The 26,547-nt window shown below is 53.7% G+C and overlaps 1 protein-coding gene across 3 annotated transcripts in view; it reads right to left on the bottom strand.

Annotated features, from left to right (window-relative positions):
* LOC105467195 (MAU2 sister chromatid cohesion factor) overlaps positions 1–26,547 on the bottom strand; it is a 37,420-nt gene that overhangs the window by 10,008 nt on the left and 865 nt on the right. Inside the window, exons 2-13 of one of the 3 annotated variants that reach the window (XR_979394.2) lie at positions 12,555–12,572; positions 12,104–12,169; positions 11,065–11,160; positions 9,375–9,469; positions 7,773–7,800; positions 7,247–7,402; positions 5,946–6,092; positions 5,755–5,845; positions 4,700–4,803; positions 3,709–3,786; positions 3,263–3,328; positions 1,279–1,369 (exon numbers count right to left, since the gene is read on the bottom strand). Coding sequence is in view for 2 of the 3 variants with exons in the window: in XM_011716988.3 (XP_011715290.1) it covers positions 1,283–1,369; positions 3,263–3,328; positions 3,709–3,786; positions 4,700–4,803; positions 5,755–5,845; positions 5,946–6,092; positions 7,247–7,402; positions 7,773–7,800; positions 9,375–9,469; positions 11,065–11,160; positions 12,104–12,169; positions 12,555–12,572 (1,032 nt within the window). In the remaining variant the exon portion in view is untranslated. The remainder of the gene's footprint in view (positions 1–1,278; positions 1,370–3,262; positions 3,329–3,708; positions 3,787–4,699; positions 4,804–5,754; positions 5,846–5,945; positions 6,093–7,246; positions 7,403–7,772; positions 7,801–9,374; positions 9,470–11,064; positions 11,161–12,103; positions 12,170–12,554; positions 12,573–26,547) is intronic. The other 2 variants (XM_011716988.3, XM_011717584.2) reach the window with 2 other exon arrangements.

Genomic DNA, 26,547 nt, shown 5'->3' with positions numbered 1-26,547 from the left:
AATAGGGGTCTCCCTATGTTGCCCAAGATGGTCTTGAACTCCTGACCTCAAGTGATCCTCCTGCCTTGGCTTCCCAAAGTGTTGGGATTACAGGCGTGAGCCACAGCACCTGGCCTGAGACACTTTGGAGCTAGACCCCCAGGGGTGAAAGAGACACTAGAACTGAGGGATATCCTAGGGCTGAGGGGGATCCCAGGGCTGAGTGGGATCCTGGGGCTGAGTGGGAATCCCAGGGCTGAGGAGGGAATCCCGGGGCTGACAGAGGATCCCAGGGCTGACAGAGGATCCCAGGGCTGAAGAGGGAATCCCGGGGCTGGTAGAGGATCCCAGGGCTGAGGAGGGAATCCTGGGGCTGATAGAGGATCCCAGGACTGATGGAAGATCTTAGGGCTGAGGAGGGGATCCCGGGACTGAGGAGGGGATCCCAGGGCTGAGGAGGGAATCCCGGGGCTGACAGAGGATCCCAGGGCTGAGGAGGGAATCCTGGGGCTGACAGAGGATCCCAGGACTGATGGAAGATCTTAGGGCTGAGGAGGGGATCCCGGGACTGAGGAGGGGATCCCAGGGCTGAGGAGGGAATCCCGGGGCTGACAGAGGATCCCAGGGCTGAGGAGGGAATCCTGGGGCTGACAGAGGATCCCAGGACTGATGGAAGATCTTAGGGCTGAGGAGGGGATCCCGGGGCTGAGGAGGGGATCCTGGGGCTGAGGAGGGGATCCCGGGGCTGAGGAGGGGATCCTGGGGCTGAGGGGATCCTGGGGTTGAGGAGGGGATCCCGGGGTTGAGGAGGGGATCCCGGGGTTGAGGAGGGGATCCCGGGGCTGAGGAGGGAATCCTGGGGCTGATGGAAGATCCTAGGGCTCAGGGGGATCCCAGGGCTGAGTGGGGATCCCGGGGTTACAGGTGCCCGCCACCATGCCCGGCTAATTTTTTTGTATTTTTAGTAGAGACGGGTTTCACCGTGTTAGCCAGGATGGTCTCGATCTCCTGACCTTGTGATCCGCCCGCCTCAGCCTCCCAAAGTGCTGGGATTACAGGCGTGAGCCACTGCGCCTGGCCTAGCTATGGGAATGTTTTTGTCTCAGACCTGGCCTCTCCCGGCCATAGCCCCTGATTCACCTCTGGGATGCCCTGTGTGCCTCTGTGTCGGGTGCTGCCCATCCCTCAAAAGGTGAACACCCTGGGGTCTGCTGAGATGTGCTGGTGCCCAGGACAACCCCCTGGTTCCCCAAAAAGAAGAGAACAGAGAGAAAGGATACCGAACATGAAGCATGTCACCTACTACCTCTTGGTGTCTATTTCCTTCCCGTATATACACACTCGCCAGGTTGGTGACAATGAAGGCCCACAGCTCCTGGTGGTTGGTGAGCTGGAATGGGAAGTGGGGACATTAGGGAGCTGGGTCGGGCGCTGTGATCCATGTGGCAGTGTGAGAGCTACCCACAATCTCCATGGAGACTACTTTGGAAAAGACTTGTTTTTTTCATTTCAAACACACTTCCCTTGCCTCCTAAACTCAAGGGTAACACAGCTATTAATTCTTCTCATTATAAAATCATCGTCTGTGTCACGGGGCAGTTAGAGAACACAGAAGAGGAAAACCAGCCACCCTGATCCCACCCTCAGAACATGTTGGGTTTTGGCCCATTTTCCGCTGTCTGTCAGGACTAAGACCTGGTGGACCCTTCCTCCAGGCCACAGCCAGCAACCTGGGGGACCCAGGTGTCCACTGCTATCAAGGCACATGCTGGTCCTGGGCAGGGGTCACTCTTCATGGGGGGAAGTGGGGAGGAGGGGAGCTGTTGTCCCAGAGGGGGCCAGCACAGGCCCCGCTCCAGAGGTAGGTGATGCTGTCAGAGGCCAGAAATGCTGCTGATGACAGGTGGTAGATGGGTCACGGTCCCTGGCTCTACTTGGGAAAGGAGATCGTCAAGAGAGGGACCAATCTATGTGGCTCAAGCCCTGCCTAGACCCTGGTTCTTAGTGGGGCTGGGCAAGAGGTGGAGTGAACCAGGGAAGCACAGACCCCACCTGCACAGATGCCCTCCTAGCACACACCCAGGAGGCCCAGAGGATCTTCTGAATCAAGCACAGATGCTCTGAGACTCAGCAAGGTTGGGGATGTTTGTTGAGGGCCCACAGGAGGCATGTGTGTTTGGGGTTAGTGGGGCTGGGGTTGCATCCTGGCTCCATCACTCCTGGGTGGGCCATGAAAAAGAGGCTCTCTTTTGGCCCCGGGGTGAGGACTCCTTAGGGTATGTGGCCTTGGGAACTCTGACGTGGAACCAAACCAGCAACAGCAACCACTTGTGGGGAGTGAGACGGAGACGGAGATGGCAGGATGGCAGGGCCACAAGGAGGGTCCTGGCCCTGCTGTAGTCAGAGTGAGCCAGAGTCCGGAGAGTGAGGCAAAGAGGTGGAGGGAGGAGTGGGTGCCAAGTCGGCCCTTCCCTCCCAAGCATGCTGTCTGCACGTCAGGGCTCCTGTGTACCTCTGAGGCCAGTGGCAGGGGTGGCAGCACCCACAGGCCTGTGGGGTGCCGAGGAGGGGAACTCTGTCCAACAGTCAGGGTGCACGCAGGACTCCCCGGTGACCTTGCCCGAGTGGCAGACAGAGCAGCCCCTGCTCCCTGACACCTCTCCTCAGGGCCCTTCCTAGAACCATCGGGAAAAAAGCGTCCACAGCCTCCATTTCCTGTGAGGAGATTGAGGCTGAGGTGGGGACATGATGGTCCAGTCCTGGGCTGGGGCGCTCCGTGAGGATGTGGCACTAGCCTTCTTCCCCATCTGTGGCCAGAAGCCTGGGGAGCTGCTTCACCCTCCCCAGCCCAGCAGGACCAGGAGTCCTCCTCTGCCCAAAAAGCACCTGTGAGATGGCCCAGCTCCACCACTCCCCATGGGAGCCCTGAACCCAGGGTGGCTCTAAGTCGTCAGCTGACACTTGAGCCAATCCAGCCTTAGGGGTGGCTGCCACAAAAGCTCCCACTCAGGCCTGGAAGTGGTGTCCACGGACACGTCGCACCTCTCCCTCACGTCTGCCCTGGGGTCAGCTCAGGAAGACCCTGGCCCCATAGTTGTCCCTTATCCAGATAAACAGTGCGTCACTGCCAAGGCTGGCATGGGCTGACTACTGTGCATCGCCTCTGGGGCTGCGGCTTTGCATAGCTGACCTAGTGCGACTGCTGTCCTCATCACAGACCACGCCCGACTCCTTACTCAGAAGTGTGGCCCGCCCCGAGCAGCAAGGAGGGCCGGCACCTTACCCGCAGGGCTGTGGTGAACTGGGCTTCCGCGTTGTCCATGCAGTTGACGGAGACACAGTACAGGCCCTGGAAGAAGACGTGTTGTCATCAGGGCTGGCCCCTGGGGAGGGGGCTCAGATCAGAGACACATGCAGTGCAAACGGGGCCTACACGGCTGCCCTGGAGGAGTATGATAATGGCTCACTGCTGAGCCAGCTGCGATGCAGGTAATATGCTCACTGTCCCCACCTTTCAGACCCAAGCCAGTGTGGGGTGGGACAAGATGCTCACTGGAAACATTCCGGATCCTGCCTGAGGAGGTTATATGATTACCTATGGCAACATTCTGGATTCTGATTAGGGTGCTGTCAGGGGGTTCTTCACTGGGAATGTTCTGGATCTGGTTAGGTACTTACTTACTGGGAACATTCTGGATTCTCCTGGGGTGCTGTCAAGGAGTTACTCACCAGCAGTGTGTGCAGCTGTGCTGCGTGGTTGGAGAAGAGCCGGGGGGACTGCTGGCACAGCTGGCAGACCTGGGAGATCTGCCGGGAGAGAGTGTACCGCCATCACAGGACTGCAACCTGGGACCTGGCGTCTGAGCAGCAATGGAGAGACCCCATAGCTGGTGGGTGAGCCCATGTCCCCTCTGCCCAAACTGGGGTACAAAGCCCCAGCAGACATGTCCACCATGGGGGTAAAGGGCAGCCCGGATCCCATTGTGGACAGGGACCCTTGTCTGTTACTCGCCTCTTCCACCCTGTCCAACAGGTGTCTGGGCCGTAAAGGACCTCCAGCCTACTGAAGGCCCCCATGCCCTCTCAGGAGGGTGGGCACTGGGGGTAGAGAGTGTTCCTAACGGCAGGGTGGGGTATAAGAATCACTGTCAAGGGACCCCCAAATCCCCAGAGACCATGTGTGCGATCCCCTCAGTGTGCAAGCTTTTGGGCCATGGTCTGTTGTTTTTTTGTTTTTGTTTTTGTTTTGAGATGGAGTCTCGCTCTGTTGCCCAGGTTGGAGTGCAGTGGTGCGATCTCGGCTCACTGCAAACTCCGCCTGCCAGGTTCAAGCGATTTTCCTGCCTCAGCCTCTCAAGTAACTGGGATTACAGGTGCTTGCCACCACAACTGGCTAAGTTTTGTATTTTCAGTAGAGACGGGGTTTTGCCATGTTGGCCAGGCTGGACTCAAACTCCTGGCCTCAAGTGATCCACCCGCCTCAGCCTCCCAAAGCGCTGGGATGACAGGCGTGAGCCACTGTGCCCAGCCTCCACTGGTTTTTGTATGAGATTCTCTTATCAGTGGTGCCCACGTGGGGCTGTAAAACGCTGACTGACAGCAAGACAGCAGGATGGGCTGGCCTGCCAGTACCGTACTTGGCGAATTCAGTCTCTTGTCTGACACTGCTGAGACCCAACAAACTCCTGGGCCTTCCCACCCCTCCTGCGTCCAGCCTTACCTCCTGCAGCGCCGTGGCCTTGTGACCCGTGACGAGGCGGCACATGATGATGTGCTCCAGCAGGATCACTTGGAAGGATGACAGGATGGGGCTGCAGTCCAGCACTATGGGCGAGAGTCAGGGGTGAGCATGCAGGGGAGGCCAGAGGAGGCGCCTCCCCTACCTCATTCCTGTCTCCAGTCACACTGGCCAGGCACCCACCCTGTCATCTCCCCTAGTCCCCACTGCGCCCTCCGAGTGAGGGAGTGTGTCTTGCTGTCCAGGTGAAGAGACGGAGCTGGAGCCAGAGGTTGGTTCCCACAGGGCTCCAAGAGGGGTCGGCTCTGACCCTCACCCTCACCCTACGTGCTCAAGAGCTTGTGGACATGGCAGGTTCTAGAAATGTGGAAATGTGGAAACCACCCTGGATCATGAGACCATGCAGCAGAGCCTCAGGCAGTGGGGTAGGGGGACCTGGGCCAGGCCCCACCTCCTGACAGCCCCAAGCAGCCATCCTCACATGGGAAAAAGAGAAGCACAGGCCTCTCAGGCTTTGAGCTGCCTTGGCTCTGATGCCTTTGCCCCCAGCAGCACTCACGAGGGAGCAAACAGACAGACTAATGGGCACACTGCACCAGCCAGGGACATCTGCTCTGGGTTTGTGCTAGTCAAAGGTCCCTAGATAGATTAGACAGTTGAACATCTGGAAAGAACTCATGACTTCCAAAGGACATGCTGGTGGTCAGTGAGGGCTGAGTTCTGATCCTGGCGTCATCCTGAGTGTCCCCATCAAAACACTGATAATAATTGGGAAAGGCAGCCACCACCTGTTTCAACTGAGCACCATTGGGCACAACGGCCCTGACCAGTCAGGGAGGTACCCCTGACCCCAGTCCTGTCTGCTCTGCTCCGACGTGGGTCACCAGCATTTACCAACTAGGGGTGACGAGACCCACTAGGTAGGGCGGCTGGGTGCTGCGGTCACACGGTCACTGTGCCCCAGAACAGCCAGTGACTGGCCAGGCTGTCCGCCAGGGGGCGCTGTGGCCACGTGGCCAGTCGAGCACCTGACTTACTCTTGAGCTTCTCCAGCTGCATGAGGGCCTTGTCCGTGTACTTCTGCGCCTTCTCCAGGTAGCCGGCCTGCATGGAGTGCATCACAGTCACCTGTCAACAAGACCAGACAGCAGGGGTTACCAGGGCCCTCTCCCTCTCCCTCTCCCTGCCCCCGCCCCCAGCCCTGGCTCGGGCCCTGGTGGGGACGCACCAGGTAGACAAGCACACACATGTGCTCCTTGGGCAGCCAGTGGAAGAGGTCAGCGGGGTTGCTGGGCAGGATCTCATCATCGTGCAGCGTGGAGATGGTCTGGATGCACTGCTGCAGCTGCTTCAGACACGGCTTCACGCTCTTCACCTGTGCAGCACCCACACCCGAGCACCCACCTGAGCCTGGCCTCTCAGGAAGCCGGGCCCAGCCCAGCCACCCCTGCCCCTTCCTTCAGGGAGCACCTGCCTTCCCCTTCTGCCAGGGCCACCTCCTGCAAGATGGACCCGCCCCTGCCGCACTCCCATGAATCAGCCAGGCTTTCAGGGCACGGGGCACGGCCAGGCGGGCAGCTGTGGGACTGAGGCTTGTCCACTGCCCAGTGTTGGGTCCAACACCAAGGCCCAGGAGAGGCCTGTCCAGACCCTGCTGGAGCTGCACTTGGTCTTCCTGCAGCCAGACCTGAGACAGCAAGGGGAGGCTGTGCTCCGCGGGGGTGGGAGGTGGCTTCCTGGCCCAGGAGTCGGGCAAGCGCTGTGGTCCATCTCGCCCTGAGGCCCCGAGGGATGTCTCTGCGGCCCTAGCACCCCGAGGGAAGCGCGGCTGCAGTCTGCTCTGTGTCCCTATGCGCCGAGTGCAGTGCTTCACCCAATGGGCAACGATGGGTATGGATGGAGGAACTGGACAACCCCCTTACCAAGCCCTGTGGAGAGACTCGCCTGTGGCCCACCATGACAGGTGGGTCTGAGGGGCACAGGGCAGCCCCCAGCCCCTGAAGGGCCGAGACGGTCACACAAGCACAGACAAGGAGCTCAAACACAGCCGTTTCCCACCCACGGCGGGGTCATGGAGTCCAGTCTCGGACACAGCTGGGCACATCAGTCCCTACTCAATCCCACAGCAGGGGGGCCAGACAGACACCAGTTGGGCATCTGCTGTGTGCAGGCACCGCCCCAGCACCTCTGTGGTTTATTCTCATGATTCCCTGAACCGTCATTGCAATCTCTGAGCAACCACACACTGAGCGAGTGTATACAATGTCACACATAGTACTCCCAAAGGGAGGCAGGGTGGCCAGGACAGACCCTGCTCCCAGGCACCAGCACACCAGGCAGGCACGATGGTGCCAGCACTCGCAGCAGAGCAGGACAGAAGTGTGTGTGTCTGGGGCTGGAAAGACAGCCCTGCTGTGTGGCAAGGTAAGGCAATGACACAGGTGACCTCACAGCCCAAGACCCATTGGCCTGGGTGCCACCCACACCCACTGGTCACAACCAGCAGCCCGCCCAAGAGGCGCCACACACCTGCCCGGCATCCAAATAGTGAGTGACCTGGAGCACCAGGAAGAAGACACGCAGCGACTCCTTCTGGATGGGGTTCCCCTGCCAGTTCTCCACGATCTGCCCACAGAGGGTCAGCAGCGGGTGCACCTCCTGCAGCTTGCGCTCCATCAGCAGCAGCTGGGGAGGGAGAGGCACAGGTGTAGGGTACAGGGCTTGCAGGGGCCCTCCTGGGACTGGGAGCACAGGCTCACCTGCCCACCTGCCTTGGGACTACTGCCTCCAACCCAGAGGGCAAGGCCAGCCTGAAACCCCGGCCCAGGCAGCTCCTAACCAGGCTCCTGCCTCAGCATGAATCCCATAGGCAGGAGCCTGAGTTTCCCTCCTGAACCCAGCAGGGCCCGGGCCTCACACTCCAGGCTGCTCACTATGCCTAAGGGTCTGGGCGTGTGAGGGGCCATGCCATGGAGAGCGGACGGGGTCTGAGCAGGGAGTCCTGCCTCACCTCCATGACACCGGCTGCATCCAGCCATGCCCAGCCTCAACTTACCATCCCCTTGCTGAGGAGGAACAGCGCCCTGCAAAACAAGAGGCCGGGGTCAGGTCCCAGAAGGCCCAGGAGCCTCCTGAGATGACTGTGACTACCCCAAGGCTCACAGGACCTAATATGCCACCTCGGGGGACAGTTCAGTGGACAACAGTAAATAGTCCCCGTACAAGACTGCTCTGTTTTATCCTATTGTGCCTGTGTTTATTTTTATTTATTTTTATTATTTTTTTCTTAGAGTCTCGTTCTGTTGCCCAGGCTGGAGTGTAGTGGTGCGATCTCAATTCACTGCAACCTCTGCTTTCCGGGTTCAAGCGATTCTTCTGCCTCAGCCTCCTGAGCAGCTGGGACCCCAGGAGCCTGGCACCATGCCTGGTTAATTTTTGTGTTTTTAGTAAAGATGGGGTTTCACCACGTTGGCCAGGCTGCTCTCGAACTCCTGACCTCAAGTGATCCCCCTGCCTCGGCCTCCCAAAGTGCTGGGATTACAGGTGTGAGCCACCGCGCCCAGCCTGTATTTATTTTTCTTACGTGGCTTAGACACACTCATGTGAAAAGCCCAGAAGGGGGCTGGGTGCAATGGCTCACGCCTGTAATCCCAACACTTTGGGAGGCCAAGGTGGGCAGATCACTTGAGGTCAGCAATTCGAGATCAGCCTAGGCAACATGGTGAGACCCTATCTCTACAAAAAATATGCGGCGGTGGACACACAGTGTGAGGGCCAGCGGGCAAGTTTGGGTGCCTGAACTTCAGGCTCAAACCTGTGCCTAATGGTGACCAATTTTTTTTTTTTTTTTGAGACGGAGTCTCGCTCTGCCGCCCAGGCTGGAGTGCAGTGGCCGGATCTCAGCTCACTGCAAGCTCCGCCTCCCGGGTTCACGCCATTCTCCTGCCTCAGCCTCCCGAGTAGCTGGGACTACAGGCGCCCGCCACCTCGCCCGGCTAGTTTTTTGTATTTTTTAGTAGAGACGGGGTTTCACCGTGTTCGCCAGGATGGTCTCGATCTCCTGACCTCGTGATCCGCCCGTCTCGGCCTCCCAAAGTGCTGGGATTACAGGCTTGAGCCACCGCGCCCGGCCCTTTTTTTTTTTTTTTGAGACGGAGTCTCGCTCTGTCACCAGGCTGGAGTACGGTGGCACGATCTTGGCTCACTGCAACCTCTGCCTCCCAGGTTCAAGCGATTCTCCTGCCTCAGCCTCCTGAGTACCTGGGATTACAGGCACTCGCCACCATGCCCAGCTAATTTTTGTATTTTTAGTAGAGATGGGGTTTCACCATGTTGACCAGGATGGTCTCAATCTCTTGACCTCATGATCCTCCCACCTCAGCCTCTCAAAGTGCTGGGATTACAGGCGTGAGCCACCAAGCCTGGCCCCAACTTTTGTATTTTTTGTGGAGATGGAGTTTCACTATGTTCCTCAGGTTGGTCTTGAACTCCCGGGATCAAGTGATCCTCCCACCTTGGCCTCCCAAAGTGCTGGGAATATACTGTGAGCCACTGTGCTTGGCCTGAAATGCCATTTCTGTTCTTTGTCCTGGACCAAGGTGGCCAAGCCCCTTCTATGTTAAGAGAGCGGGAGGGAAGGAGGGGAGTGGGTGCCTACCGTGTGTACTCAGATCCCACTACCCGGGCGTACTCGGCCCCCACACCCAGGAGGTCACAGGCCGACACCAGGTCCTTCTCAAGCGTGTGCAGTTGCTAAAACGGAGAGAGACAGCAGTGACCTTTGCTGCCAAACCCATCAGTTTTACGGTACCTGGCCTTTGTGCTTTGTTAACCAACAACCAAACCTCCCCACGTCAATGAAACTGCCTGTGTCAGTTGTGAGCTAAATTAACCAAATTATCTCATCAACGCTAATTGCTTTGGGTACAGAGCTCCAGTTGGCCTGTGGTATATATGTCATCTAACTGAATGGTGCCTGCAGTAGACACCGTCTAAACTTAATGGAGCATAGAACCAGCAGTCAAGGCTCATGGCGCAGCCCCCAAGGCTGTGAGAGCACCTAGGGCTGTTCTGAGTGCTTCGTGGGTGCCTGTGGGGTCTGTCTTTAGTGGGGTGTCCCCAGTGTGTTCCAGGGACAACAAGGAGGGACTCCCTCAGAGGCAAGTGTCAAAGCCTGAACAGGCTGAAAGGGAGGCACATGCCTGGCTTGACCCTGCAAGGCGACACCTGCGGGGCCATGGTGGAGAGCTCGGCCCTTGGGTGTGCGTGCACATGGCGCCTGCCAACTCTGTGGCCTGGGGGTGGTGACTCACAGTTTGGCCTGCTCCTTTGTCTGCTAATGTGCACAAGTGTGCGTGGGGAGATGGAAGGAGACTGTGTGTGCATTCGGCTTCTCATCAGGCCTGGGGGAGGAGGGCCTTGGGAACTCCTGGCTGCTGGGTGAGCTCTTCCCTGTGGGTACTTTTCTCAGCCAGACCCTCCTGGAGTGAGGGACTCAGCTGGAGGAACTCCCAACCCAGGGTCAACACACTGCGTGCCTAGGTGGGTGTCATGGGAGGTGGCTAAGTGGTGGCCCAGAGGGCAGGCTAGGTCATGGAAGAGAGAGGCTGGGGGCCAGGCACCCGCCTGAGGGTCCCCAGTGCAGAAGTGTAGGTGGAGCCCAGGACAGGAGTGGTGCCCCACACGGTGGAGCCTGCTGGTCTCTCCACTGTAGCTGGGAAGGCCGAATTCAGAGTCCCCCAACAACCGAGCACTGTGGAGCTCAGAGACCAGGGCACCACCTGTATCTGGGGTGCCGAAGGGAGCATGAGGAGGAATTGTGTGGATCCCAGGATGAGGGTGTACCCCAGCAGCCCCCAAAAGTGAGGGGTCCATGTGGGAAACAATGCTTGACGTGGACATTTGTGGCCTGATAGGCAGCCCCCTGGAGTCTCAGCCTAGCTCCTAAAAAAACCCCACAGTGGGTCTCTGGCAGGAAACGTTCCTGGGATTTCAATGAGCGCAGGCCAAAGATGAGATGAGAATGGCTGGGAGGGAGAGAAACCCAAAGACACCCAACAAGCAGCAGGCCCCCTGTCAGTGTCAGCTCCGGGGAAGCCCCGCACTCCCACCACTCACCCCCGGGCGTTGTTGAGAGCCAGGCTCAAGCTGGGGATGCTGTCAAGGATGGAGGCTGGAGGGGGCTTGTGAGCAGGTTAAGTAAATGTTCCTATGTCCCCACCCACTCCGTGTGCCAGCCCGAGGGGGTCTGCGCATCGTGGACCCTGCTGTTCTTTGCACATGGGGCAGGTGTGCCCCAGGGTCATGGTCCCTGCCAGGCACCCTTGTGCCTGGGCCACAGTACTCACAGCGAGCTGGAAGAGCAGGCGGCAGTGCCAATACGGGGTCTGCTGTGAGATCTGTATCGCCTTCCGCAGCAGCGGCTTTGCTGCATCGACGGAATTCTGAAAGGAAATAGTTACGTTTGGGAACGTAAGAAGGCGGCAATCAAGCTGGATTCCTTAGCAGCAGCTGTGGTGCCAGAAGGCAGTTCCTGTTCATGCTTACCAAAGGATTTTTTTGGGTTGCCAATTTACTTTATTAAAAGCAAAAAAAGATATTTTATTGGACTCACTGGCTGGGAAGTTTCTGCATCACTCTTAAAATAACTTCTCATTCAACTGGACTGAAAGTACTTTCAGTTCAAAATTCTAAACTGTCAAATCAGATGCCAGTTCCCATCTTTTATGTTCTCAGACCAGAGAGAGGCATCGGGGTGTGAAGTACACACATTCCCTGCCGCCAAAGCCACCTTACTCGTCAACCTTCTGAGGTGGGAGGAAGGCAAATTTCAGCTATAATTGAAATTAGGAACCAGATGAAGAAGGGAAACTGTACAGACTTGTCAGGTGAGGAATAGGCTGATCTCTCCAACAGTAGTATGTAGAAAAGGAAGCTGCCGGCACTCCTTAGCAGGTGGCTACCCACCAAAGCCCTGGGGCTTGGGCATAAGAGGTAGGAAAGTAATCTGATTGTTAAAAGCCACCGGGCTGGGCACGGTGGTTCCTGTGTATAATTTTGGCACTTTGGGAAGTCGAGGCAGGATTGCTTGAGGCCAGGAGCTTGAGCCCAGCCTGGGCAAGACCATCTCTACAACAAATAAAAAAATTAGCCAGGCATGGGTGGTGCACGCCTATAGTCCCAGCTACTTGGGAGGCTGAGGTGGGAGGATCACTTGAGCTCAGGAGTTCAAGGCTGCAATGAGCTGTGATTGTGTCATGCACTCCAGCCTCAAAATAAAAAAGCTGGAGGGATTCCAACTCCCGGAGCCCCAATTTACCAATGTGCTGTCATGTCTTAGCAACAGGGAGAGACACTTTGCTTTCAGAAACCTTAATATGTTCTTACCTCTTGACAGTACAATTCAGACAACAGACTTGCTGCTTCAAATTTAACATCTTCGAACTGCGGGATCTAGTGACGTCCAGTTAAGGAAGTAGGACACTGCAAAAAAGGTCAGTTTGAAAGGGCCACAGCTTGGGGCTCCTACCCTGCCGAGGTCTGCCGGGCACGCACATCCCTGCCTGCCCTGAAATTCCAAGTTTTCCTGTTCCCCCAGTGAACCTTGAGCTTGCTGTAGGGCAGGGCTTGGAGCTGGATGCGAGGTATGAAGAGAAGCACAAAGAGGAGCACAGCGCCCAGGGGCAGCAAAGGGCCAGATGGGGGATGTTCCAGGTACTCTGTGGGCAGAGCCTCAACTCGCAGGGCATGTTGGGAGGTGGGATTCAAGCTTTGATACATTCTTTTTATTTAAGTGGAGAATTCCTTAAAAGGAACCATACCAACACGGAAAGGATACTTGCTGTGATATCAACCACTGAAAGAGAAAGAAAAGAAAGATTAATTCTCAGGCAAACACCTGGCACCTGGTTACTGGCTTTGGGGTTTCCACAGGTTGTCCTGAGAACAGAGGCTGCCAGGTATCCAGGTAACAAGAAGGTGGCCTGCTTGGCCTGAGAGGGTGGGCTTACTCCCCTCCAATCCAGCCAGGGGAATGGAAGCTATAGAGCCCCAGAGGGTGCCTGGGGAGGAGGGGACATGCCCTTCTGACATCAGAGGAGGGGCTGGCACTTGGAGTCAGACCCCACAGGCCCTTGGGTGGGAGCTGCTTCAGAAAGGAACAGAGCTCAGAGGTGACCTGGCCCCATCAAGGACCCCTCATGTCACACGGAAGTAGGGCTGGCAGTCAGAGGTCAGGCAGAGAGGAAGGATATTCAGCAAAGCATAACATGAGAAGTCAGTTTCAACTGGAGAATGGGTCTTGGGGGGCAAGGTCAGTCCTTCTGAGCAAGAGGCATTTGAAAGATGCTTGGCTGTGAGCAAAGTCAGCCTCTCAGAGGAGAGGGAGGGGGGCTCCAGGAAGGACCGACACAGGCACAACTATGGGATAGCACTGAAGACACACACCAGGAATGCAGTTCAGACAACAGGCTCCAACTCAGGGACCGCTGTGCCCTAAACTTCCATGTTCCAACAGGTTCCCGGGCTAGTCCAGGCCACTGACCACAGCCCATCAGATCACCCAGGCTCCCAAGCACAAGAGCCTAACGCTGTGCCCAGTGACCCACATGTGCCACACACATTCAGAGCAACCTGCGCCTGACAAGAGCCTTGGTGGTTGCTGGAAGGTGGATCTGGAGCAGAGCAGAAGACCCTAACTCATCACGCTCTGTGGGAGGACCACACGGGGCAGGGCAGCATGTGTGGCAAAGTATGGGAAGTGAGGGGCCAGTTCTCTAGGCAAAGGGGGAGCAGGAGGTGCTCCAGGCACTGAAGAGCACATGAAAAAGGCACAGAGGGCCAGGAAGGTGAGGCTGAAGCCCGAAGGTCTCTGCCACTCATGTGGCAACAGCGGCCACTCCTGGCTGAGGGTCAGAATGCCCTGGTGTCACCCCTGGAGGCTGACTCAGTCAGGGCTGGGAAATGAAAGCACCTGACCAGATGGGCATTTCAGACCATCCTGTATGCAGCAGAAAATTCACGAAGGGAGTGTGGAGGAGCCAGTCAGGCCCGGAGATCCACGGCTGGGGGCAGCCTTGGGGCTGGAGATCTCTAGGGCAAGGATGAATAGCAGCTGGGAATGTCACAGGTGCTGGGAAAGCACAGAGCTGCATCGAGAGCAGCTACTGCCAAGACACAGGGGGGCCAGGAGGACAGCTGTGGGAGAGAGCCCAAGCCCCGGGCTCCTGACACACACGCAACCACACGCAGGAGCTCAGATTACAGGCCCTCTTCCAGCCCAAGCGTCTGCTTCCTGTGGTCCCCTCTTGTGGCAGGGATAGGAGGGGCTCAGGGTCCTCAGAGTGGTGGGGCCAGCACCTGCCATCAAAAGTGCGGCCCCAGAGGCGAGGCGCCTCAGCCAGAGGCTGTGTGGGGGGACAGTGGGAACGTGTGTGATGTGAGAGAGGAGCAGAAGTTGGGGGCTTTTTTTCCACAGAAGCTGCTGAGAAGCCGGGTCCAACACGAGAAGCTCTGGAAGGCCACCAACTGGAAGGGATGGCCAATCACATATGAGAGACGGGGCCGTGACAAAGGAGCTGTACTAGAGCCGGGCTGAGGTCTCCCCGAACCCTGAGATTTGGTGGTTCTGTGGTTCGGGCACCATGGGGCTAGCAAAGGGAAGCTCTTCAGACACAGTCCAGGGAGGACAGAGAGCACTGCCAGTCATAAACAGCAGCCCCAGCCTGGCTGAGTAAGGTGCAAACCTGGCATCTGCAGCTGAGCCTGGCACCTGTGACAAAGCTGGCCTCATTTCTGTGTGTCACTGCATCCCAGCAGAGGTAAGCAAGATGACCAGTCAACAGGTGAATTCCCTCACCTCCCTTCGGGCGGAGAAGCTTTCCTTTCCAGTCTGTGGCCATGGGATGCTCTCCCCAGAGCTGACGACAGCCCACACAGGCACGTCCGTGGCGGGTAGACTTCAAGAGGATATGTCCAGTCACTTCATGCCTCAGAACACTGCACCCCCTTCTACAAAACTTTGGCCTATGTCACCGAGCTCAGGCCTGTGTGGGTCCAACAATGTCTCCGTATAGCAACAGCTTTTCTTTTTTTTTTTTTGACACAGTCTCACTGTGTTGTCCAGGTTGGAGTGCAGCAGCATGATCATAGTTCACTGCAGCCTTGACCTCCTGGGCTCAAGTGATCCTCCCACCTCAGCCTCCTGAGTAGCTGGGACTACTGGTGCGCACCACCATATCTGGTTAATATTTTAAATTTTTTGTAGAGATGGGGTCTGGCTATGCTGCCCAGGCTGGCCTCGATTTCCTAGGCTTGAGTGATTCTCCTATCTTGGCCTTGAAAGGTGCTGGGATTATAGGCGTTGGACACCACGCTTGGCCAGCAACAGCTTTGTGTCCCTTCCCCGTTTGGGGCCATTATATGGCTAACCTCAATCTATTCAGCACACAGTTGGACTGGACCTCATTTCTCCTGACCCCATGGACATCTCTTCTTCTTTTTTTTTTTTTTGAGATGGAGTTTTGCTCTTGTTGCCCATGCTGGAGTGCAATGGGATGATCTCGGCTCACCGCAACCTCCGCTTCCCAGGTTCAAGTGATTCTCCTGCCTCAGCCTCCCGAGTAGCTGGGATTACAGGCATGTGCCACCATGCCCGGCTAATTTTTGTATTTTCAGTAGAGACGGGGTTTCTCTATGTTGGTCAGGCTGGTCTCAAACTCCCAACCTCAGGTGATCCGCTTGCCTTGGCCTCCCAAAGTGCTGGGATTACAGGCGTGAGCCACCGTGGCTGGCCGAGACATCTCTTCTTTGCAAGCCAGATATGCCTGCTGCTAACGGGCTCGCCTCTCTGCCAGCTCCGTCCGTCCATGCGAGGGCTAGACAGAGAGGATCCCATTTCCCCTGAGGAAGGTGAGGCTCTCAGTGAACCCTGGTGAACTGGGAAGTAACATGCCCAAAGGCTCCAAACACAAGCCTTCTCTTGTGGAAGGCCTTGTCCACTAGCGTCAGTGGGTGTCAGGAGCGCTGACTGGGAGCCAGAGGACTGGGTTCAAGGTGTGGGTCCACTGTGAGTTAGCAATGCTCTAAGGCACTTGGGAAATTACATCCCAGGGTTTTTAACATCCGTTTCCCAGGTATCTTTATTGCCCACTTTAAATACATACAGAGGACATTAGATAAAGCCCCTCTTTTTGTGACCAGCCTGGGCAACATAGCAAGATCCTGTCTCTTTTTTTTTTTTTTTTTTTTTGAGACGGAGTCTCGCTCTGTCGCCCAGGCTGGAGTGCAGTGGCCGGATCTCAGCTCACTGCAAGCTCCGCCTCCCGGGTTCCCGCCATTCTCCTGCCTCAGCCTCCCGAGTAGCTGGGACTACAGGCGCCCGCCACCTCACCCGGCTAGTTTTTTGTATTTTTTTAGTAGAGACGGGGTTTCACCGTGTTAACCAGGATGGTCTCGATCTCCTGACCTCGTGATCTGCCCGTCTCGGCCTCCCAAAGTGCTGGGATTACAGGCTTGAGCCACCGCGCCCGGCCTAAGATCCTGTCTCTTTTTTTTTTTTTTTTTTTTTTGAGACGGAGTCTCACTCTGTCGCCCAGGCTGGAGTGCAGTGGTGCGATCTCGGCTCACTGCAAGCTCCGCCTCCCGGGTTCACGCCATTCTCCTGCCTCAGCCTCCCGAGTAGCTGGGACTACAGGCGCCCACAACTGCGCCCGGCTAATTTTTTGTATTTTTAGTAGAGACGGGGTTTCACCGTGGTCTCGATCTCCTGACCTTGTGATCCGCCCGCCTCGGCCTCCCAAAGTGCTGGGATTACAGGCGTGAGCCACCGCGCCCGGCCGATCCTGTCTCTTTAAAAAAAAAAAAAATCAGCCAGGCTTGGTGATGCATGCTGTAGTGCCAGTTACTTGGGAGGCTGAGGTGGGAGGATCACTTGAGCCCAGGAGTTTGGGGCTACAGTGAGCTATGATCGCACTGCTACACTCCAGCCTGGGCAACAAGGAAAGAACCTGACTCTTAGGAAAAAAAGTCCCATGATGATTGACCTTAAAGTTGTGGCTGCAATGCCTGCAGCAGGCTGACATCCAGTAGGTGCTCGGGAAACATGTGCTGAACGAACAATGGCTTTATCCACTTGGATAATGACTAGAGTTCATTAGAGGAAAGTGAGGGCTTCTGTATAAGTGCAAATGGCCATAGAACGGTATGCCTTTCAGACACAAAGCCCTAAATGGCATGGGATTTCTCCCTGTCTTTAAATGCCACTACTTCTTCATTGCGACATTGGTGACACCTGGATCTCTCTGCATGAGGATACACATTCCTGAGGGGCAGGACGGGCCTGGTGTCAGGGTGAACCAGTCACTTCCCCAGGGCCATTAATCTGACACCTACTAAATGACTTCACTTTTGTATCTTTGTTAGACTTTTTTTTTTTTTTTTTTTGCAGAGACAGGGAAGGTCTTGCTATGATGCACAGGCTGGTCTTGAACTTCCGGGTTCAAGTGATCCTCCCATCTCCCATCTCAGCTTTCCAAAGCACTGGGATTACAGTTGTGAGCCACCTCAACCAGCCCTCTGGATGACTTTTAGCATATATTTGGAAATCGGAAAAATACATCCAACTCACAAATTAAGGATGTAGAATGCCTTACCCAAGTTTGCTACCTCATCTACGTGATTTTTTTTCTTTTTTTGAGACAGAGCCTTGCTCTGTTGCCCACGCTGGAGTGCAGCGAGACAATTTTGGCTCACTGCAAGCTTCATCTCCCAGGTTCACGCCATTCTCCTGCCTCAGCCTCCCGAGTAGCTGGGACTACAGGCGCCCGCCACCTCGCCCAGCTAATGTTTTGTATTTTTTAGTAGAAATGGGGTTTCACCGTGTTAGCCAGGATGGTCTCGATCTCCTGACCTCGTGATCCACTGGCCTTGGCCTTGGCCTTCCAAAGTGCTGGAATTACAGGCGTGAGCCACCGCGACTGGCCTCTAATTTTTTTTTTTTTTGAGACAGACTTTCGCTCTTATTGCCCAGGCTGAAGTGCAATGGCGCAATCTTGGCTCATGGCAACCTCCGGCTCCCGGTTTAAGCAATTCTCCTGCCTCAGCCTCCCGAGTAGCTGGGATTACAGGGCATGCGCCACCATGCCCGGCTAATTTTGTATTTTTGGTAGAGACGGGGTTTCTCTATGTTGGTCAGGCTGGTCTCGAACTCCTGACCTCTGGTGATGCACCCGCCTTGGTTTCCCAAAGTGCTGGGATCACAGGCATGAGCCACGGCGCCTGGCAGGCCCAACTAATTTTTTAACTTTTTTGTAGAGATGGGGGTCTTGCTATCTCTACAAAATCTAAATGAGATTTAGAAATCTAAATGAGTTTGAGACCAGCATGGTCTCAGGAGATACTACCGCCTCAGCCTCCCAAAGTGCTGGGATTACAGGCATGAGCTACTACGCCTGGCCTGTTGTTTTGTTTTTATAAGAGACAGGGCTGGCTGGGAGCAGTGGCTCACGCCTTAATCCCAGCACTTCGGGAGGCCAAGACAGGTGGACTGCTTGAGCTCAGGAGTTTGAGACCAACCTAGGCAACATGGCAAAACCCCATATCTACAAAATATGCAAAAATTAGCTGGGCATGGTGGTGTGTGCCTGTCACATCAGCTACTCCGGAGGCTGAGGCAAAAGAACCACATAAGCCCAGGAAGCAGAGGTTGCAGGGAGCTGACATCATGCCACTGCACTCCAGCCTGGGTGACAGAGTGAGACTTTATCTCAAAAAATAAAAAAAAAAAAAATTAAAAAATTAAAAAGACAGGGTTTTTGTCACCCAGGCTGGAATGCAGTGGTGCAATCATGGGTCACTGTAACCTTGAACTCCTAGGCTCAAGCGCTCCTCCTGCTTCAGCCTCCCAAGTAGCTGGGACTATAGGCATGTGTGGCTAATTTTTTTTTTTCTTTTTTTGTAGAGACAGGGTCTTGCTATGCTGCCCAGGCTGGTCTCAAACTCCTGGGATCAAGTGATCCTCCCGCCTTCGCTCCCGAAGTGCTGGGATAAGAGGCATGAGCCACCATGCCTGGCCCAAATTCAGTTGTTTTTTTTTTTAACTACCCTGTTGCTTGCAACTCCTCTGGGATGGAAGCACAGCATTTAGCAGCTTCCCTGGCCTCTTGCTGCTGTGTGACTGTGCCTAAGCACATTTTCCTGCAGTGGCTGGGTGTCACCACAGGTGAGTCTGAGGTGGGCCTTACCCTGTTAATTTGTTGAGGATCCAGGGAGACCTTGCTCTGTGAAGCACCAATGCAGGGCCTGGCATGTAGAAGGTGCCAATGATACTACAGTAACTGGCAATCACTAAGTAGAAGAACTGGGGTGGGAGAGGAAGGGACCAGCTGGTAGAACCATGAGGTGATGGTTCCTAAACAGATTTCACATCCTGAAGTCAGAGGTGACTCAGAATGAGAGGGAAGGAAATAGAAACAAAAACAGGAGGAAACACAGATCACTTCATGAAACTGCTTAACGGCCAGCTCTGTACAAGTCTCTGCTCCCTGCAGATGGGATATGGAATTTAGCAGGACATAGTTGTGATCCTGAAGAATGAAAGAACTGCTCACGCTGGGCCTGATGAGGACAGGCTCAGACCGAGCCCTACTGGGTCTTAAAACAAAAGGAAGCATTTAATCACTTGCTGAGAAGGTGAACCATAGATGCTCAGGCTAAACCTGGATGCAGAATTAAGTATCTGACCAGCACAGTCTGGAGCTGCTTTCTAAGTCAGATGAGCAAAATCACCATTAAAAAGCAGCCCTGGTCCAACCACAGATAAAGCATGCATGGCATTGACACAGAGAAAGCATGCATGGCACACGTAGTCAGAAAACACCACTGTTCAAAGAATGACTGCCTGGATTACAGAAAATATTAAGTTCTTCCAGAGAGGCAGCATTTAGTCCTGGGTGGCTTTCAAATCAGGAAAACCTAAGAATGATGATGCACTTCCCAGGCCAACGGATAAAGGGGACTGAGATCAAAAGTAAGAAAGTTAAGGGGGAAATGGATATGCAGGTACATTCTCTTGATTCAACAGCAGAAGTCCAAATGATCAAGAGGGATCTGTCTGCTTAAAAGACAGGCAGGAAAATAAGACAAAAGCCGTAGGACCTGGAAGAGAGGAGAAGACTGAAAACTCACAGGGATGGGTGTACAGTAAGAGAGAGATTAAGAGGAAAGCAAAATACAGAAGAATACAACCCGGCAGAATCTGTGCAAATGGCATTGCAAAAATCTTTTTTTTTTTTTTTTTGAGACAGGGTCTCTCTCTGTCACCCAGACTGGATTGCAGTGGCAGGAACACGGCTCACTGATGCCTCAACCTTCTGGGCTCAAGTCATCCTCACGCCTCAGCTTCCCAAGTAGCTAGGACTACAGGTGTGAGCCACCACGGGCCCACTAATTTTCAAATTTTTTGTAGAGGCAGGGTAGTGCCCAGGATGGTCACTGTGAATTCTCTAGCCAAGAAATTTCTAAGTAAAGGGACAACGCTTAGAGTCATCAACCATTTACTTAGGGGAGTCCCAGAGTAGCCAAAACACACCACATCTCTGCCAAAACCATACTCAGAGAAGGAAGGCTTTCAGGCAAAGTGTCCTGCCATGCACTGTAACAGCTCCAGGATGTGCTGAGCAGACCCAGGGAACAAGGTGGCCGGCAGGTGTTCTGAGGCCCCACAGAGGCAAGAGTCACTGAGACACCAACTACTGTGACCCCCAAAACGCTGCTGAGGAGTTCCAGACTAGCGTGGCCAACATAGTGAAAACCCATCTCTAATAAAAGCAGAAAAAATTAGCCTGGCATGGTGGTGGGCACCTGTAATCCCAGTTGTTTTGGAGGCTGAAGCAGGAGAATAGCCTGAACCTGAGAGGCAGAGATTTTAATGAGCTGAGACTGCACCACTGCACTCCAGCCTGGGCAACAGAGTGAGAGTCCATCTGGAAAAAAAAAAAAAAAAAAAAAAAATGGCTGGGCGCAGTGGCTCACACCTGTAATTCCAACACTTTGGGAGGCTGAGGCGGGCAGATCACGAGGTCAGGAGATGGAGACCATCCTGACTAACACGGTGAAACCCCATCTCTACTAAAAACACAAAAAATTAGCTGGGCGCGGTAGCGGGTGCCTGTAGTCCCAGTTACTAGAGAGGCTGAGGCAGAAGAACGGTGTGAACCCGGGAGGCGGAGCTTGCAATGAGCTGAGATAGCACCACTGCAGTACAGCCTGGGCCAAAGAGCAAGACTCCGTCTCAAAAAAAAAAGTTGCTGGGGAGGCTGTGTGTGGTGGCTCACACCTGTAATTCCAGCACTTCAGGAGGCCGAGGCAGGTGATTGCTTGAGGCCCAGAGTTTAAGGCTAGCCTGGGCAACATATTGAGACCCTAGCTCTATAGAAAATATAAAAATAAATACAATTAAATTTTTAAAAAGCTGCTGAGGAAAGGAAGACACACCCTCTTTGACTCTGATGGGGATTTTTTCTTAAAGTTTTGAGACAGGGTCTTCTTGGTCTGCTGTCCAGGGTGGAATGCAGTGGCACGATCACAGCTCACTGTAGCCTCAACTTCCTGGGATCAAGTAATCGTCTTGCCTTAGCGTCCTCAGTAGCTGGGACCACAGTCATGTGCCACCAGGCCTGGATAATTTGTGCGTGTGTGTGTGTGTGTATGTGTATATATATGTGTGTGTATATATATATATATATTTGGTAGAGATAGGGTTTTGCTATGTTGCCCAGGCTGATCTTGAACTCCTGGGCTTAAGCAATCTGCCCACTTTGGCCTCACAAAGTCTTGGGATTGCAGGTGTGAGCCACCACACTCGGCCTGATGGGGACAATTAATGGATGATTCTTTCAAAGTTAGTTGACTTGATGAAACAGACGAGTAAGTATATTATATATCTTTCTAGATGACTTAAAATGCAGTTGAGGGCCAGGTGTGGTGACACACACCTATAGTCCCAGCTACTCAGGAGGCTGAGGTGGGAGGATCATTTGAACTCACAGGGCGGAGGTTACAAAGATTTGAGATCGTGCCATTGCACTCCAGCCTGGGCAACAGAGTGAGACTCTGTCTCAAAAAAAAAAAAAAAAAAAAAATGCAGTTGAGGAGACCATTAGAAATTGACAGAAGCAGATACAAGAAAAATAACCTTAAATAAAAATGCGATGACCAAGGAGGCTGGGGTCTCTGAGAGAAAGCAAAAGACGGTGTAAACAATAGGAAAGCTGGATGTAGCACTGAGTTCGGTGGCCAATGATAGTTTTTTTTTTTTTTTTTTTTTTTTTGGGGGGACAGAGTCTTGCTCTGTTGCCAGGCTGGAGTGCAGTGGCGCGATCTCAGCTCACTGCAACCCCCACCTCCCGGGTTCAAGGAATTCCCCTGCCTCAGCCTCCCAAGTGGCTGGGATTACAGGCGTGCACCATCACACCTGGCTAATTTTTTGTATTTTAGTAGAGACGGGGTTTCTCCATGTTGGCCAGGATGGTTTTGATCTCCTGACCTTGTGATCTGCCCGCCTCGGCCTCCCAAAGTGCTGGGATTACAGGTGTGAGCCACCGCACCCGACCCAATAATAGGTTTTACCTAAGCACTTATGTTAGAGAAAATTACTTCAGTAAAGAAGAGCAGAGAGACGCCGGGTGTGGTGGCACGCCTGTAATCCCAGCACTTTGGGAGGCCAAGGCGGGTGGATCCCTTCAGGTCACTTTGAGACCAGCCTGGCCAACGTGGTGAAACCCTGTCTCTACCAAAAATACAAAAATTAGCTGGGCATGGTGGCTCATGCCTGTAATCCCAGCTACTCAGGAGGCTGAGGCACAAGAATCACTTGAACCTGGGAGGTGGAGGTTACAGTGAACTGAGGCTGCACCAACTGCACTCTAGCCTGGGTGACAGAGCGAGAGTCTGTCTCAAAAAAATAAAAATAAGGCTGGGCGCAGTGGCTCAAGCCTGTAATCCCAGCACTTTGGGAGGCTGAGGCGGGTAGATCACCTGAGGTCAGGATTTCGAGACCAGCCTGAGCAACATGATGAAACCTCATCTCTACTAAAAATACAAAATTAGCCGGGCGTGGTGGCACATGCCTGTAATCCTAGCTACTCAGGAGGCTGTGGTAGGAGAATCGTTTGAACCCAGGAGGTAGAGTTTGCAGTGAGCTGAAATCACGCCACTGTACTCCAGCCTGGGTAATAGGAGCGAAACACATTCTCAAAAAAATAAAAAATAAAACAGGCTGGGCGTGGTGGCTCATGCCTGTAATCCCAGCACTTTGGGAGGCCAAGGCAGGTGGATCACCTGACATTAGGAGTTCGAGGCCAGCCTGACCAACATGGTGAAACCCCATCTTCACTAAAAGTACAAAAATTAGCTGGGCGTGGTGGTGGGCACCTGTAATCCCCGTTGCTCGGAAGGCTGAGGCAGGAGACTCGCTTGAACCCAGGAGGCGGAGGTTGCAGTGAGCCAAGACTGCGCCATTGCACTCCAGAGCCTGGGTGACAGAGCAAGACTCCATCTCAAAAAATAAATAAATAAAATAAAATAAAAGTAACAATAAAAATAAAAAGAACAGCAGAAAGAATGAGCAAGGAGAAAAGTCACAAAATACTGCAAAATACTGTTACACTGGGTTGTCTCTCCGAGAAGATACTGGAATCTCTTCAGCCATTTGCTTTTCAGAACTAGAAACCAGCAAACCACTTCTTTTTTTTTTGATGTGGAGTCTCGCTCTGTTGCCCAGGCTGGAGTGCAGTGGCACAATCTCGGCTCACTGCAAGCTCTGCCTCCCGGGTTCACGCCATTCTCCTGCCTCAGCCTCCCTAGCAGCTGGGACTACAGGTGCCCACCACCACACCCGGCTAATTTTTTGCATTTTTAGTAGAGATGGGGTTTCACCATGTTAGCCAGGATGGTCTCAATCTCCTGACCTCATGATATGCCTGCCTCAGCCTCCCAAAGTGCTGGGATTACAGGCGTGAGCCACTGCGTCCGGCCCAGCAAACCACTTTGAAGCAGATAACATATCATGATTCTTTATTAAGTAGCTCAGGGGAAGGAAAGAATAAAAGTTGATAGCTCCCTGATTGGGAAAAAATGAGCAATTAATAAAGAATGAAGATGAAAGAAAGCACAATTAAGTTGTAACACAAAAAGAATTCGCAAATGTTGGTGGAAGGAAAACCGTATAGAAAACATCACTTTAACTAAAAGCTGCAAAAATTCTCAGTTTGGATGCAACTGACAAAAAGAACGGGATTCCCAGGCATAAAGTTGGTGTGAGCTACAGAGGGCACCATGTGGCTCAGCAGAAGACCCTTCAAGATTCAAAGTTCCATTAAACAGAGCAAAGGCACTTCACAAGAAGGGTTTAAATTATGGGTCCAAAACCCAAGTGGTAAAGCGAGCAATCTGCAGCATGACTGCTTCTCCTAGACAGGGCTGAGTGGGCGAAATACAACGGTACACACAGTGACTATTAGCCACTGCCAGAAACAGGCTGAACAGCCCTGGGAGACAAGGTAAGGCAGGCGGTGGGAGTTGTTCATGGAGAGAAAGGAGAGTTTCGGAACCAAACATCCACTGGAGATGCTGGGCCACCAGACCCCTCCCAGTCAATAAAGCCTGGTGTCTCATTTGATCTCAGCCTCATCATGACCCTGGAGAGACCCTGATACCATCTGCCAGTCCCTGACAGCTTGGGCACTCCTTGAAATCAACCTGATCCCCTGAGTGGTTCTCCAGGCTCCCTGCCCCACCCATTCAGGCCTCTGCTCAAATGTCACTCCCACAAATAGAGACTCTCTCACCACCTCTGCCAAAAATAGCTCCACGTCAACTCCATCCCTTCTCCCTGGTCCACTTCTCATGGTTCTTCCATCACTGCCTAACCTCTTACCATATGCTTATCATTTGTCTTCCTCACGAAAACCCAGGCTTACATGGGCAGAAACTATTACAGCCATTGCTGATCCCCCAGCACCAAAAATAGGGCTTGGCAGCCTGCATGAGCTGAACAAATATCTGTTGAATGAATCAAAGAAAAAAAAACTTCACCAAAACAATAATGATCTTGGCATGTAACCTGGTTATCACTGAGCTGGAGTTTGGGCTCAGTTTTATCAATAACTTGTTGTGCAGCCTTGGGCAAATCACTTTATCTCTCTGGGCGTATAATGCCTCCTTTCTGAAACAAGGCAGTTGATCAAGTGAGGACTAAAGTCACCTTCCAGGCTGGGCACAATGGCTCAAGCCTGCGGTTCCAGCACTTTGGGAGGCTGAAGCAGGTGGATGGCTTGAGCTCAGGAGTTCAAGACCTTGTCTTTACAAAAAACACAAAAATTAGCTGGCTGTGGTGGTGCGTACCTGTGGTCCCAGCTACTCAGGGGGCTGAGATGGGAGGACTGCTTGAGCCCAGGAGGTCAAGGCTGCAGTGAGCCGAGATCATGCCAGTGCACCCCAGCCTGGGTGATGGAGCGAGACCCTGTCTCAAAATAAACAAACAAACAAACCTGGCCAGATGTGGCGGCTTACACCTATAATCCTAGCACTTTGGGAGGACAAGATGGGCGGATCACTTGAGGTCAGGAGTTCGAAACCAGCCTGACTAAATGGTGAAACCCCATCTCTACTAAAAATACAAAAATTAGTGAGATGAGGTGGCATATGCCTGTAATCCCAGCTACTTGGGAGGCTGAGGCAGCAGAATCGCTTGAACCCGTGAGACAGAAGTTGTAGTGAGCCAAGACTGCGCCACTACACTCCAGCCTGGTGACAGAGCGGGACGCCGTCTCAAAAAAAAAAAAAAAAAGAAAAAAAATCATCTAGGGCTGGGCGCGACCGCTCATGTCTGCAATCTTAGCACTTTGGGAGGCCGAGGCAAGTGGATCACAAGGTCAGGAGTTCAAGACCAGCCTGGCCAATATTGTGAAACCCTATCTCTACCAAAAATACAAAAATTAGCCAGGCGTGGTGGCGCACACCTGTAGTCCCAGCTACTTGGGAGGCTGAGGCAGAAGAGTCACTCGAACCCAGGAGGCAGAGGTTGCAGTGGGCCGAGGTCGCGCCACTGCACTTCAGCCTGGGTGACAGAGCAAGACTCCGTCTCAAAAAAAAAAAAAAAAAAAAATTAGTTGGGTGTGGTGGCAGGAGCCTGTAATCTCAGCTACTCTGGAACCTGAAGCAGGAGAATCACCTGAACCCGGGAGACGGAGGTTGCAGTGAGCTGAGATCCTGCCATTGCGCTACAGCCTGGGCAACAAGAGCGAAATTCCCTCTCAAAATAAACAAATAAATAAAATAAAGTCTCCTTCCAACTTTTCAGTCTGCGAAACAAAGATTTGATCTGTTCCTCAAGGCAACTTGTTACTAGCTGAGGGTGAGTCCCAGTTACTCTGGAGGCTGAGGCGGGAGAATGGCGTGACTTCGGGAGGCGGAGGTTGGAGTGAGCCGAGATCGTGCCACTGCACTCCAGCCTGAGCGACAGAGCAAGACTCCGTCTCAAAAAAAAAAAAAAAAAAAAAAAAGGGCCACTCTCCCGCATTCTTTGAGGCACCAAGATGACACAAGTCAGGTTGGGTCAGGGGAGGGACTCACTCGGAAGAGGATGGACTAGTAGATGGTAGACCCAGTGGATACAGAAAAAGTAGGAGCTGCGAAATCCCCTAATACTGAAACTGAAAAGCGGGTCCTGGAATCCAGAATCCCTGTTTCTCCTCCTCATAGACCTCAAATGACCAACTCCAGACTCTGGGTCTCAGCTTCCCTCGTATGACACCAGGCATTATTGATGGGTG

This window comes from Macaca nemestrina, chromosome 20 (genome assembly GCF_043159975.1).
Source record: "Macaca nemestrina isolate mMacNem1 chromosome 20, mMacNem.hap1, whole genome shotgun sequence".
NCBI classification, from domain to species: domain Eukaryota; kingdom Metazoa; phylum Chordata; class Mammalia; order Primates; family Cercopithecidae; genus Macaca; species Macaca nemestrina.
The sequence above is the reverse complement of the archived record's forward strand: the minus strand, read 5'-3'. Positions and strand labels throughout refer to the sequence as shown.